The 12,013-nt window shown below is 44.4% G+C and overlaps 1 protein-coding gene across 3 annotated transcripts in view; it reads right to left on the bottom strand.

The window, feature by feature from the left end:
• Window positions 1–625: 625 nt before the first annotated feature.
• The window catches only part of atp2a3 (ATPase sarcoplasmic/endoplasmic reticulum Ca2+ transporting 3), an 81,686-nt gene continuing 70,298 nt past the window's right edge, over window positions 626–12,013 (bottom strand). For 2 of the 3 annotated variants that reach the window (XM_024432635.2, XM_024432638.2), the window contains 8 exons: window positions 11,499–11,834; window positions 10,972–11,192; window positions 10,659–10,861; window positions 10,336–10,421; window positions 9,231–9,364; window positions 6,402–6,519; window positions 6,180–6,297; window positions 626–4,163 (listed from right to left, as the gene is read on the bottom strand). In XM_024432635.2, coding sequence (XP_024288403.1) covers window positions 4,120–4,163; window positions 6,180–6,297; window positions 6,402–6,519; window positions 9,231–9,364; window positions 10,336–10,421; window positions 10,659–10,861; window positions 10,972–11,192; window positions 11,499–11,834 — 1,260 coding nt within the window. In that variant the 3' untranslated portion in view covers window positions 626–4,119. Of the gene's footprint in view, window positions 4,164–4,383; window positions 4,418–6,179; window positions 6,298–6,401; window positions 6,520–9,230; window positions 9,365–10,335; window positions 10,422–10,658; window positions 10,862–10,971; window positions 11,193–11,498; window positions 11,835–12,013 lie in introns of all 3 variants that reach the window. The other variant, XM_024432636.2, reaches the window with a different exon arrangement.

Here is a 12,013-nt window from a genome sequence, read left to right as displayed (position 1 = left end):
TCAACTTTATCCTCCATGTAACCCATTGGTGAAGGTCAGAGGGGAGGGACCTCTGGCTTTCTCACCCAATGGCTTTTGAGGAGAGGACACAAGGAGTATTCAATTTAGATTTTCCCTCATTCTCAGAGTCAGCATTATAACCGCCTGATATGATCAGACAGTGTCCTGTCATCACTACCCATTATAATGGTTATTTTGTTTTTGTGTAGCCTACTGGTGTTTTGGCCTGGCCATCGAAGGTAAATTGATAAATGGTAGTCAGTCTTCAGATGGGGGAGAAAAAAAAAAATCATACAATATTGCCCTCTGCTGGTAGGTTTCAATTTAGGCACATGCAAACATAATAGCCTAAACTTCTACCCTCCAAGATATTGTATTAATAAATAATGATATACTATTAAGTAGATACTTTTGTCCAAAGCGACTTAGACATGTGTGCAAACAGTTATGTCAAAGGTGGCCCCAGCAGTAATTGACCCCATATCGCTTGGCATTGCAAGCACGATGCTCTACTGATTTGAGAAAGTGTACAGATCATGTTTGTCCTTCCATCAAATTTAACAAGCAAACCCAACTCATCTGATCCAACATAATTTTAAAAAATTAAAGAAAGCAAACCTCTGAATAAATAACAAGATAAATAATATTTATTTCCATGTCTTTGTCATATATAAAATTGTCTCCACAATTAATATTAACAATGCAATAACGAGAATCCTTTATTTCTGTGTTGCGAGATTCAGGCTCCAGCAACCTGTGAATGTTTACTATTGGTTGACAGGGAGAAAGGTCCAACAGGAGCAGAGCCACCTCTAGATTAGTGACTACCTCACTGATAATACACACATGGGTGCTTATGTTTCTACAGCACACGATGTCAAACATTAGCCTGATAGAAACAGATCTGGGACTGCGGTTTGCCAACTCCTATGGCCGTGGTCAATTGGCAAGACGGCACAAACAGATCTGGGACCAGGCTATCCAAGCGTACCATGGTTAGGACCACCTTCCTAATGGTCTGACCCAAATGGCTAACATGCGGTCTCTGGAGCCTGCAGTCACACCAAGCCCTTCAATGTACACACAACTTCATTACCCAGGATTCATCACTGTTCATCGCACTAAACCAAACAATTAATTTTGAAATTCTCAACAATAATTCTCAAAACCATATTACCATTAGTGAAATAAATTATTTCATCATTATCATAATTATTTCTCATCATAACCATGATTCTTGTTTATTTTACACATTGTAATTTCTTTCCCTAAAATATGACACAAAACCCCAGCAACCGTGAAAACAAACAGTAACGATGAATAAACAACCTTTTTCTAGTCTACAAAAAAATGTAGATCATTAGATGCCAAGATGTGCTCAAAGAAAATATGTAATGGTTTCTCGCAGTTGGTTCTCTTGCTGTTAAGTAGGTTTCATTGATGCCATGTAAGTTATCAAAAGGTCTAATATACTGTATAGAATATTAATTACAGTAACAAGGTATCCATGCAATCTTTTTTCTTTTACAGAGTTCAAGGATTCAGTAGTAAATAACAAGGTACTGTACAAACCCACATCACTGCTGGACAGCCTGAGTGCCAGCATGCTATAGGTCGCCATCATGATCTGAGGCTGAGGACCAGCTAGGAAGCATACCGGGGGTCCTGAAGCCTTCTGCCACTGTTAGGCTATAGAACAGGTAGAGAGCTACTGTTTTGGCCTGGTAGTAATCTCCGAATCAAAAGTTGTGCTGGTTAGCTAACAAGAGTACCATGGTAGATATTCATCAGCAATAGAAAGACCAAGATCTCTCCTTTCTGTCAGTGTTTCGAGATAGCTGGTCGTCCAACGTTTACCTTAAGTGCCAGTCACAACTGTTTGCATATCACAACTACAGTATATGCAGTTCCTTGATGAAAATCAAAGTGGACTTTGGTCATACTGCTTTGGTGCTCTCACCCAAGCAGACTTAGAAAGTGGCAGAAGGCTTAACAAGCACATAACACTACTAGACCCAATCCCAAAGTCGACCCTATGCCCTACACATTTGTGGAGATCTGACTGGATGACAGGTGTAAGCAATATGGTAATAGCTCCACCTTGCCCTCAGATAGGCTAGGTGGAAGTTTCCCCACATTGCGTATATCAATCCAATCCCTCAGATCTGTGCTTAGGGGTCAATTTGTGATTGAGCCCTAGTGTTTCTGCTTCCCTCCAGCTAATCCACTGGCCCCAGCCCGCAGAGCACAATGGCTCCACAGCAAACCCCAAAACAAGAGCTAAAGCAACAATCCAAAATTCATTCATTCAGTCAAATACATTATTATTATTACTTGTTTTAAAAACAATAGCCAATAGTTAACCTGTAATGCAAAGAGCACTGGCGGTAGCGTGGAGAGCCCAGGGAGCAGCACAACAATAAGGGGAAAGAGCTTGTATTAAGCTTGTCTAACTGGACATGCACTATTGATAGTGATGGTGTGTTATTATTATTATTCAATAAGATCAAAACTAAGTAACAAGGGATGAAATGATCTTACTGCACAGAACTAAAATGGCTAAAGAGGGTTCACGTGGTAAACCAGGGTTCGTGGGAGTGGCCTGGGAGCAGAGTGGGAAGGTATGGGAAATAGGCTGGCACAAAAATACATTCATTATTTGACCCTACTAGGTCCAAGTCGACATACAGCATGTTGGGAGTGTTAACATCTTGGTTTGATTGATATGTTGTTCGCATGTTCTTATGTGTGGGAGACACAAAGGTCTCCGACTGATGAAGTCTGGCCAATTTAGCTGCCTTGCTTGCTAATTCTCCTCCTCACCCTCCTAAGCATCCTTTCCAAAGTATAAGTATATTTTGTGTATCTACTCTGTGGTAGTAGTACTCCGCAACTACAGTTGTGATTTAGGAACAGAGTTCTTGTGGAATGGAGATGGGTGGAGGGGAGGGATGCCCAACACTGAAGGTTGATTGTGAGGCTGGATGGGTTTATCAGAATAGTCTGGGCAAAGTGGGTGTAGTCATCATTTCACATTTAATCTTGGTTGCCATGTCTCTGGACTGACTCCGGCTCCCCAGTAAGAACTAAAGAAAGCGGCCAAGCAGCAAAAAGCTATTCACACATTCAGGACAGAGAGGCACACGCCTTCGCACACCACACTGCACCACCCAAGCCCGGATGAGTCAGAACCCAGGGCCAACACTGCCTACCTAAACAGAGAATGAAAGAGCGAGAGAGCAAGAAGAGAAAGGTCGATGGGAGAGAGGAGAGCTGAAGAGCAGAAATCAGCTCAATATACAGCAAACAGAGGTCCATGTGGAGAGGAAGGGAAGGAGAGGAACGTGGTGGTATACTGTAGACAGAGGCGCATGTAGTTGTGATGTGATGGTTTGTTGGCCACTACCATGAGCCTGACAGTGGTCCAGACAACTTCCCCAACATTGTGGATCTGGATGACAGAAGCCTTGGCAAGACAGAGGGGTTCCTAAGGGGTGGGATGGACACATGGGTACTGGGCAGCACCTCAGGCCAAGCAATGTGGTTCCTCTAGCTGCCCGTTGCTAGTATCTTCACCTCCAGTTAGCATGCCAGGCTCTTTGTTGTTGGTACCATCAAGACTATGTCGTCTCTGCCAGGGTATGCCCCTCTCTCTCTCTATGCTGTAACAGCTCCCTCTCCCCGCAGACACACAATCCCCTAGCTGATTGACCCGTCCTCCTAAACCTCTCCCTCTCTCCCCCACGGTCCACCTATTGCATGTTACTGTACAGAGTCAAAAGCGATGAGCTGAAAGTTTTAAAAAGCAACAGGAGTCCTGGATGTGTTTTGCAGTTTGTCGTCACGCTTTCCTGGGCCTACGTGAACATGGGCATGCATTCGTTCGTTGGTTCATATACAAACACACTAACTCGTTCATTCACTCTCACACATGTACACCATCGCACGCTCGCATACAAACACATGCGCACACACTCGCACAGATGTACTCTCGGTCTCATGCATGCTCTGCTCGTTTTCTAGTGGAGGTTGAGCATGCAGGACTGGGGGGAATGAGGGAATGGAGGAGAGGGGCATTTCTTTAAAAAGGAAAGGTGTGTGTGTGCGGGGTGGGGGGTCTTAATATTTCAGCTGCCTCTTCCTGTACTTCTTGTCCTCGTTGTCTATTGGGGAGAAAAACAAAATGTTTTAACATTAACGTCTACATGCATAGAGCTTAACCATGAGGCATAAAAAGTCATTCATGAGAAGGGTTGACTGAAAAGTCCAAATCTAGCACGTTTTAGCTACAATATGCAGGTTTCAAAGAGGTGCAAGGAGGAGGCAGAGGAGAGATGGGAGAAAAGGAAAGAAACCATGAGAAAAACCCAAATTATAAAGTACCTTTTACAGAAGGCGAGAGGAGACAAAGTTTAGGCTGAATAAGGAATGCAGAAAAAGAGAGGAACGTCACTTTTGGGGGGTTTCCAAAGCAAGCTCCAGAAGAAATGCTATCCCTAACCCATTTTCTTACCAAAGTCAATTAGAAATCTCTAGGGAAAACCAAACACAGTCACATGTAGCACATTCAGAAAGAATTCAGACCCCTTTTTCCACATTTCTTTACATTACAGGCCTATTCTAAAATGTATTAAAATCGTTTTTTCCCCCTCATCAATTTACACTCTATACCCCATTGTGACAAAGCAAGAACCAGTATTTATACATTTTAGCAAATTTAAACAAAATACAAAAAAACTGAAATATCACATAAGTATTCAAACCCTTTACTCAGAACTTTGTTTGAAGCACCTTTGACAGCGATTACAGCCTCAAGTCTTCTTGGGTATAACGCTTGGCACACCTGTATTTGGGAGGTTTCTCCCATTCTTCTCTGCAGATCCTCTCAAGCGCTGTTAGCTTGGGTGGGGAGCATCACTGCACAGCTATTTTCAGGTCTCTCCAGAGATGTTTGATCGGGTTCAAGTCCAGGCTCTGGCTGGGCCACTCAATGACATTCAGTGACTTGTCCCGAAGCCACTCCTGCGTTGCCTTGGCTGTGTGCGTAGGGTCATTGTCCTGTTAGAAGGTGAAGCGTCGCCCCAGTCTGAGGTTCTGAGCGCTCTGGAGCAGGTTTTTTCATCAAGGATCTCTCTGTACTTTGCTCCGTTCCGCTTTCCCTTGATCCTGACCAGTCTCCCAGTCCCTGCCACTGAAAAACATCCCCACAACAGGATGCTGCCACCACCATGCTTCACCGTAGGGATGGTGCCAGGTTTCCTCCAGACACGACACTTGGCATTCAGGCCAAAGAGTTCAATCTTGGTTTTGTCAGACCAGAGAATCTTGTTTCTCATGGTCTGTGAGTCTTTAAGTGCCTTTTGGCAAACTCCAAGCGTACTGTCAGGTGCCTTTTACTGAGGAGTGGCTTCCATCTGGCCACAATACCATAAAAGGCCTGATTGGTGGAGTGCTGCAGAGATGATTGTCCTTCCGGAAGGTTCTCCCATCTCCACAGAAGAACTGTCAGTGACCATCGGGTTCTTGGTCACCTCCCTGACCAAGGCTCTTCTCCCTCGATTGCTCAGCTTGGCCGGGCGGCCAGCTCTAGGAAAATGTCTTGGTGGTGCCAAACTTCTTCCATTTAAGAGTGATTGAGGCCACCCTGTTCTTGGACCTTCAACACTGCAAATAAATGTTGGTACCTTTCCCCAGATCTGTGCCTCGACACAATCCCATCTCAGGCTTCTATGGACAATTCTTTCGACCTCATGGCTTGATTTTTGCTCTGACATGCACTGTCAACTGTGGAAGCTTATATAGACAGGTGTGTGCCTTTCTAAATCATGTCCAATCAATTGAATTTACCACAGGTGGACTCCAATCAAGTTGTAGAAACATCAAGGATTATAAATGGAAACAGGATGCATCTGAGCTCAATTTCAAGTCTCATAGCAAAGGGTCTGAATATTTTTGTAAAATAATGTTTTTTATTTTTTATTTGCTAAAATTTATAAAAACCTGTTTTCGCTTTATCATTATAGGGTAATGTGTGTAGATTGAGGAATTTATTTGATCCATTTAAAAATAAGGCTGTAACGTAACACAATGTGGAAAAAGTCAAGGGATCGGAAAACTTTCCGAATGCACTGTATTTCCTGTTTTTGAACAGGAAGCTACTTTTAGAAACTGAGTCATACCGTCTAAGTGATTGCGGGAGATGTACTTGAGGGCCTCATCCAATAGGATGACGGGGATGGAGATCTTTAGGACCACAATCCACTGGCACCAGGACAGAGGGGTCACTTGGAAGATCAGCTGGAGAGCAGAGAAAAGAGGTAGACCAGGTCAGAGAGAGGGATACACTAGAAAGCAAACTATTGCTGACGGACAGACAGAACCTATGTATATGCTGTACTCACAGGCAGGGGCTCGACGTAGAGGATGAGGAAGTGGAGGGACAGGGAGAGGACTATGGCCCCCAGCAGCCAGAAGTTCACCCAGGGAGGCATCCTGATCAGGGACTGGTTCTCAGACAGACTAGAGCCAGGAGGAGAAGCCACATTAGAAAACAAAAACAAATCTGTAATTACTGTATTCATAGACAAGACAACTACTGGACCCAAAACATGGTCTACAGGACAATTATTACGATGCAGATGTATGAGGTCTGGGCCCATATCCACAAAGCGTCTCAGAGTAGGTGTGCTGATTTAGGATATATTATCGTATTCATTATGATCTGAAAGGTGAAACTGATCTTAGATCAACACTCCAACTCAGAGTCTTTGTGGGTAAAGTCCCTGATTTACAGTAGTCGATACTCAAATGACTGGCCTAATAAAACTAATTCAACTCTCAGAATCAGGGTGACATAGCAGAAGGCCAAAACATGAATGGAAAGTATTCAGACCACTGGACTTATTCCACATTTTGTTACGTTACAGCCTTATTCTAAGTTGTATTTTTTTCCTCAAATCTACACACAATACCCAATAATGACAAAGCGAAAACAGGTTTTTAGAATGTTTTGCACATTTATTAAAAATAAAATGACTTACATAAGTACTCAGACCCTTTGCTATGAGACTCAAAATTGAGCTCAGGTGCATTATGTTTCCATTGACTATCCTTGAGATGGTTCTACAACGTGATAGGAGTCCACCTGTGGTAAATTGAAATGATTGGACATGATTTGGAAAGGCACACACGCACACCTGTCAACACAAGGTCCCACAGTTGACAGTGCATGTCAGAGATAAAAATCAAACCATGAGGTCGAAGGAATTGTCCGTAGCGCTACGAGACAGGATTGTGTCCAAGGCACAGATCTGGGGAAGGGTACCAAAATATTTCTGCAGCATTGAAGGTCCAAGAACACAGTGGGCTCCATCACTCTTAAATGGAAGAAGTTTGGAACCACCAAGACATTTCCTAGAGCTGGCCGCCCGGCCAAACTGAGCAATCAAGGAAGAAGGGCCTTGGTCAGGGAGGTGACCAAGAATCCGATGTTCACTCTGACAGAGCTCCGGAGTTCCTTTGTGGAGATGGGAGAAACTTCCAGAAGGACGATCATCTCTGCAGCACTCCACCAATCAGGCCTTTATGGTAGAGTGGCCAGGCGGTAGTCACTCCTCAGTAAAAGGCACATGACAGCGTGCTTGGAGTTTGCCAAAAGGCACCTAAAGGACTCAGACCATGAGAAACAAGATTCTCTGGTCTGACTGCCAAGCGTCACGTCTGGAGGAAACCTGCCACCATCTCTAAGGTGAAGCATGGTGGTGGCAGCATCATGCTGTGGAGATGTTTTTCAGCGGCAGGGACTGGGAGACTAATCAAGATCGAGGGACAGATGAACGGACTAAACTACAGAGAGATCCTTGATGAAAACCTGCTCCAGAGCGCTCAGGACCTCAGACTGGCGTGAGGGTTCACCTTCCAACAGGACGACGACCCTAAGCACACAGCCAAAACAGCGCAGGAATGGCTTCAGGACAAGTCTCTGAACATCCTTGTGTGGCCCAGCCAGAGCTCGAACTTGAACCCGATCAAACATCTCTGCAGAGACCTGAAAATACCTGTGCAGCGACACTCCCCATCCAATCTGACACAGATGAGAGGATCTACAGAGAAGAATGAGAGAAGCTCCCCAAATAGAGGTGTGGCAAGCTTGTAGCGTCATACCGAAGAAGTCTCGAGGCTGTAATCGCTGCCAAAGGTACTAAAACAAAATACTGAGTAAAAGGTCTGAATACTTTCTGAAAATCCCCAAAATGTGTTTTTGCTTTGTCATTATGTCATTATGGGGTATGGTGTATAGATTGATGAGGGGGGAAACATGTAATCCATTTTAGAATAAGGCTGTAAGAAAACGTGACATTTTCTGGATTGACTGACATTCATGTCTTAAAGTAGTGATGGACTGTAATTTCTCTCATTTTGCTTATTTGAGCTGTTCTTGCCATAATATGGACTTGCTCTTTTACCAAATAGGGCTATCTTCTGTATACCACCCTTACCCTAACACAACTGTTTGGCTCCAATTCATTAAGGAAAGCAATTCCACAAATGAACTTTTAACAAGGCACACCTGTTAATTGAAATGCATTCCAGGTGACTACCTCATGAAGCTGGTTGAAAGAATGCCAAGAGTGTGCAAAGCTGTCATCAAGGCAAAGGGTGAGTACTTTGAAGAATCTCAAATATAAAATATGTTTTGATTTGTTTAAGACTTTTTTGGTTACTACATGATGCCATTTCATAGTTTTGATGTCTTCACGATTACTCTACAATGTAGAAAATAGTAAAAATAAAGAAAAACCCTTGAATTCGCAAGTGTCCAAACTTTTGACTAGTACTGTATATGTAAGAGGACGATATGCTTCTTTTGAGCATAAAATGAAGAAAATCTGCCCAACATTTAAGGCGTAGACCCTCCTGCAGCTTAGAATACTTATATAATAATATACAGTAGATAAATAAATAAATAAATATATATTTATTGTGTATGTGTATATACATACATACACACACATCATTTAGCAGATGTTTTTATCCAAAGAGACTTACTGTCATGCGTACATACATTTAACGTACGTGTAGTCCCGGGAATTGAACCAACTATCCTGGCGCTGCAAGTGCCATGCTCTATCAACTGTGCTACAGAGGACCACCAGATATGGACCAAAATATATTCATGTACAATCATATAGTTCTGTTGCCCTCCCAAGTACAACATGCTGCTGACTGACCTGTTGAGGGAGTTGAACATCTCTATGGTGACCAGCACAGAGAGGGCCATGGTGGTAGGGTAGCGGGACTCAAACACCTCACAGTTGATGCCCTGGAACATGGGGTTGTCCTCCGAGCACTGCATAAAGTGTCTCTGTGAAGAGAGGACAGAAGCTAGGTAAGCAGGCTTCACAGCATATAACCAACATGGGGTTGACCTGCATTCACTGATTGGGTCTCTGTGGAGAAGTAGAGGAGAGTGGTGAGGTAGGCTTTACAACAGACAAAATAGCACCATGTAATGGGCTTTGTGTTGCACTATTCAACTTAATTCTCTTCCATTCCATCTAGATACAGTCATTGCACATTGGAGTATTATTCCAAAGTTTCTTACACGGCATTAGATGAACAAGACTGACTTCGAGCAAGTCAACGACCACAACACTCGAAGCACTGTGCGCACTTGTGCACAGGAAGTGACCTAACCTTGCGACCTGCTATGTTGGGTCCCAGATTTGATCTGATACTGCAGCAGCTGCAGGAAACCCTAGACTCAGCTCCTCCTCTGTTCCCCCTTTCCTTCTCTGACATTTTCCCTTCTGGGGACCCTTGGACTCAGTTCACGCTTCCCTCCCTCCTCTGTTCCCTCTCTTTCTCTAACATTCCTATTTCCCTCAGACCACATGTGTCTTATTCTCCACCAGTGAACTCTATTTTCTCTGAATTCTATTTCTGTCTCTTTGTATGATCCCAGAGATTGTCGTCATGGCAAATAGCTGATGGGGTAACGGGGGTTAACCATAAGAACAACCAAATATAGCCCAGAACTGTACTAAGTGATTAAGCACCATCCTCTGGGGATGGATGCTATTGAAAACACATATAAACAAGAGGTGTTTGAAAAGTTACTGGTTTTCCTGAGAAGAATATCCATTTCTAGAGGCAGCAGAGAAAAGGGGTTGACCTAGGTCCTATTTATTAGGACACACTGTAGCAAAAATGGTTTTTAACTAGCTGAACATGTTCAAGCAGTCCCTCCTTGTTTCAGTCGGTTTTCTTCCACCTGGTGGCTAATGAATAGGACCCTAATGAAGTCATTGTAATGGTGTGTTTGTTCCCACTCACCAGCTGGTAGAAGGTCACATTAGGGCCTTCCTCATCAAACAGGTACCACCAGGTGGCAGCACCCACCGTGCCCAGACCAACATACCCTGCAGGAACACACAGAGACAGTCAGGCAGGAAGTCAGAATCCAAGCAACCGTGAGAGCCAGGTCGATCACATTTTAACCCCCCATGTTAGGAATGAAAGTCACATTAGGGTAGTCTCCAACTAGCTAGCGTGACACTTTGATTATGACTTGCGAGACTACATGAGAGATAAAAAGAATGAATGAGCAACTCTTGTTGTATTATAACCAGTGTCCAGTAGACCAGACAGTGTCTCACCTCCAATGGCCAGATATCTGAAGAACAGCCATCCAGAGATGAGGGGCTCCTTGGGGTTGCGGGGTGGTTTGTCCATGATGTCCAGGTCTGGGGGGTTGAAACCCAGGGCAGTCGCAGGGAGACCATCTGTCACCAAGTTGACCCACAGCAACTGTACCGGGATCAGAGCCTCAGGCAGACCCAAGATGGCCGTCAGGAAGATGCTTCAGACAGAGAGTAAACACACATCAGAAATACAAAGAAAACAACAGTCAGCATTCTTTGACATAGGAAAATGTGTGATTTTGTGTGCAGTGCATGCATCCCTGCTTACCAGACGACCTCGCCGACGTTTGAGGAGATGAGGTATCGTATGAACTGTTTCATGTTGTTGTAGATGGCCCTGCCCTCCTCCACAGCCGCCACGATGGTAGAGAAGTTATCATCAGACAGAACCATCTCAGAAGCTGACTTAGCCACAGCCGTGCCCGAGCCCATGGCAATGCCAATCTCTGCCTTCTTCAGGGCTGGCGCATCGTTCACCCCATCACCAGTCTGTGGAGGAAAGCAAAAGTATTTCATTATTTAATAGGGTGTTATACAGACATGCGATGGGAAAACATGATTGTTCGCAGAACTCTTCATTGTCAAGCAAAGTCAGAATAGATTAGCTCATAAGTGAGTTATTCAAAGAACTAGATCTAACATTTGATCTATGTATTCATTGATTTATTTGTACACAAATGAAATAAAGTCAACATCAATCTAGATCTAGTCAAAATTATACTGAAATGAGGAACTGAGCTCCCAGGCAGTTGAATGAGACAAATGGGTGGAGCTGTGCATTAACCCTCTCCTCACCATGGCAGTGATCTCATCAAACGACTGCAGGAAGCCCACGATCTTAGACTTGTGGGCTGGCTCCACACGGGCAAAGCACCGTGCCCGCTTTACAGCGTCTCTCTGGGACTCTATGGGTAGGTCGTCAAACTCCCTGCCGGTGTAGGCCTTGCCCACCACATCCTCATCCTCGCCGAAGATACCGATGCGTCGGCAGATGGCCACAGCCGTGCCCTTGTTGTCCCCGGTGATCATGATGACACGGATGCCCGCCTCGGCGCAGAGCTGGATGGCGCCAATCACCTCCTTCCTGGGCGGGTCCAGCATGCCCACGCAGCCAACGAACGTTAGGCCCGTCTGGAGAGAGCGAGGAGAGGATGCAGAGAAAAGAGGAGAAGAGGGGTAGGAGGCAGGTAGAGGAAGAGGATGAGGGAATGTCGAAGACAGAATGTGAGCACCAGATAGATGAATGAGCAGCACCCAGTCAGGCATCAGAATACAACCTGGATGTAGCTCAAGCTAAAGGATAAAGGATG

The sequence above is a fragment of the Oncorhynchus tshawytscha genome, linkage group LG09 (assembly GCF_018296145.1).
Source record: "Oncorhynchus tshawytscha isolate Ot180627B linkage group LG09, Otsh_v2.0, whole genome shotgun sequence".
Taxonomy (NCBI): Eukaryota; Metazoa; Chordata; class Actinopteri; order Salmoniformes; family Salmonidae; genus Oncorhynchus; species Oncorhynchus tshawytscha.
Note: the sequence above shows the minus strand (reverse complement) of the source record. Positions and strands in the feature narration are given on the sequence as shown.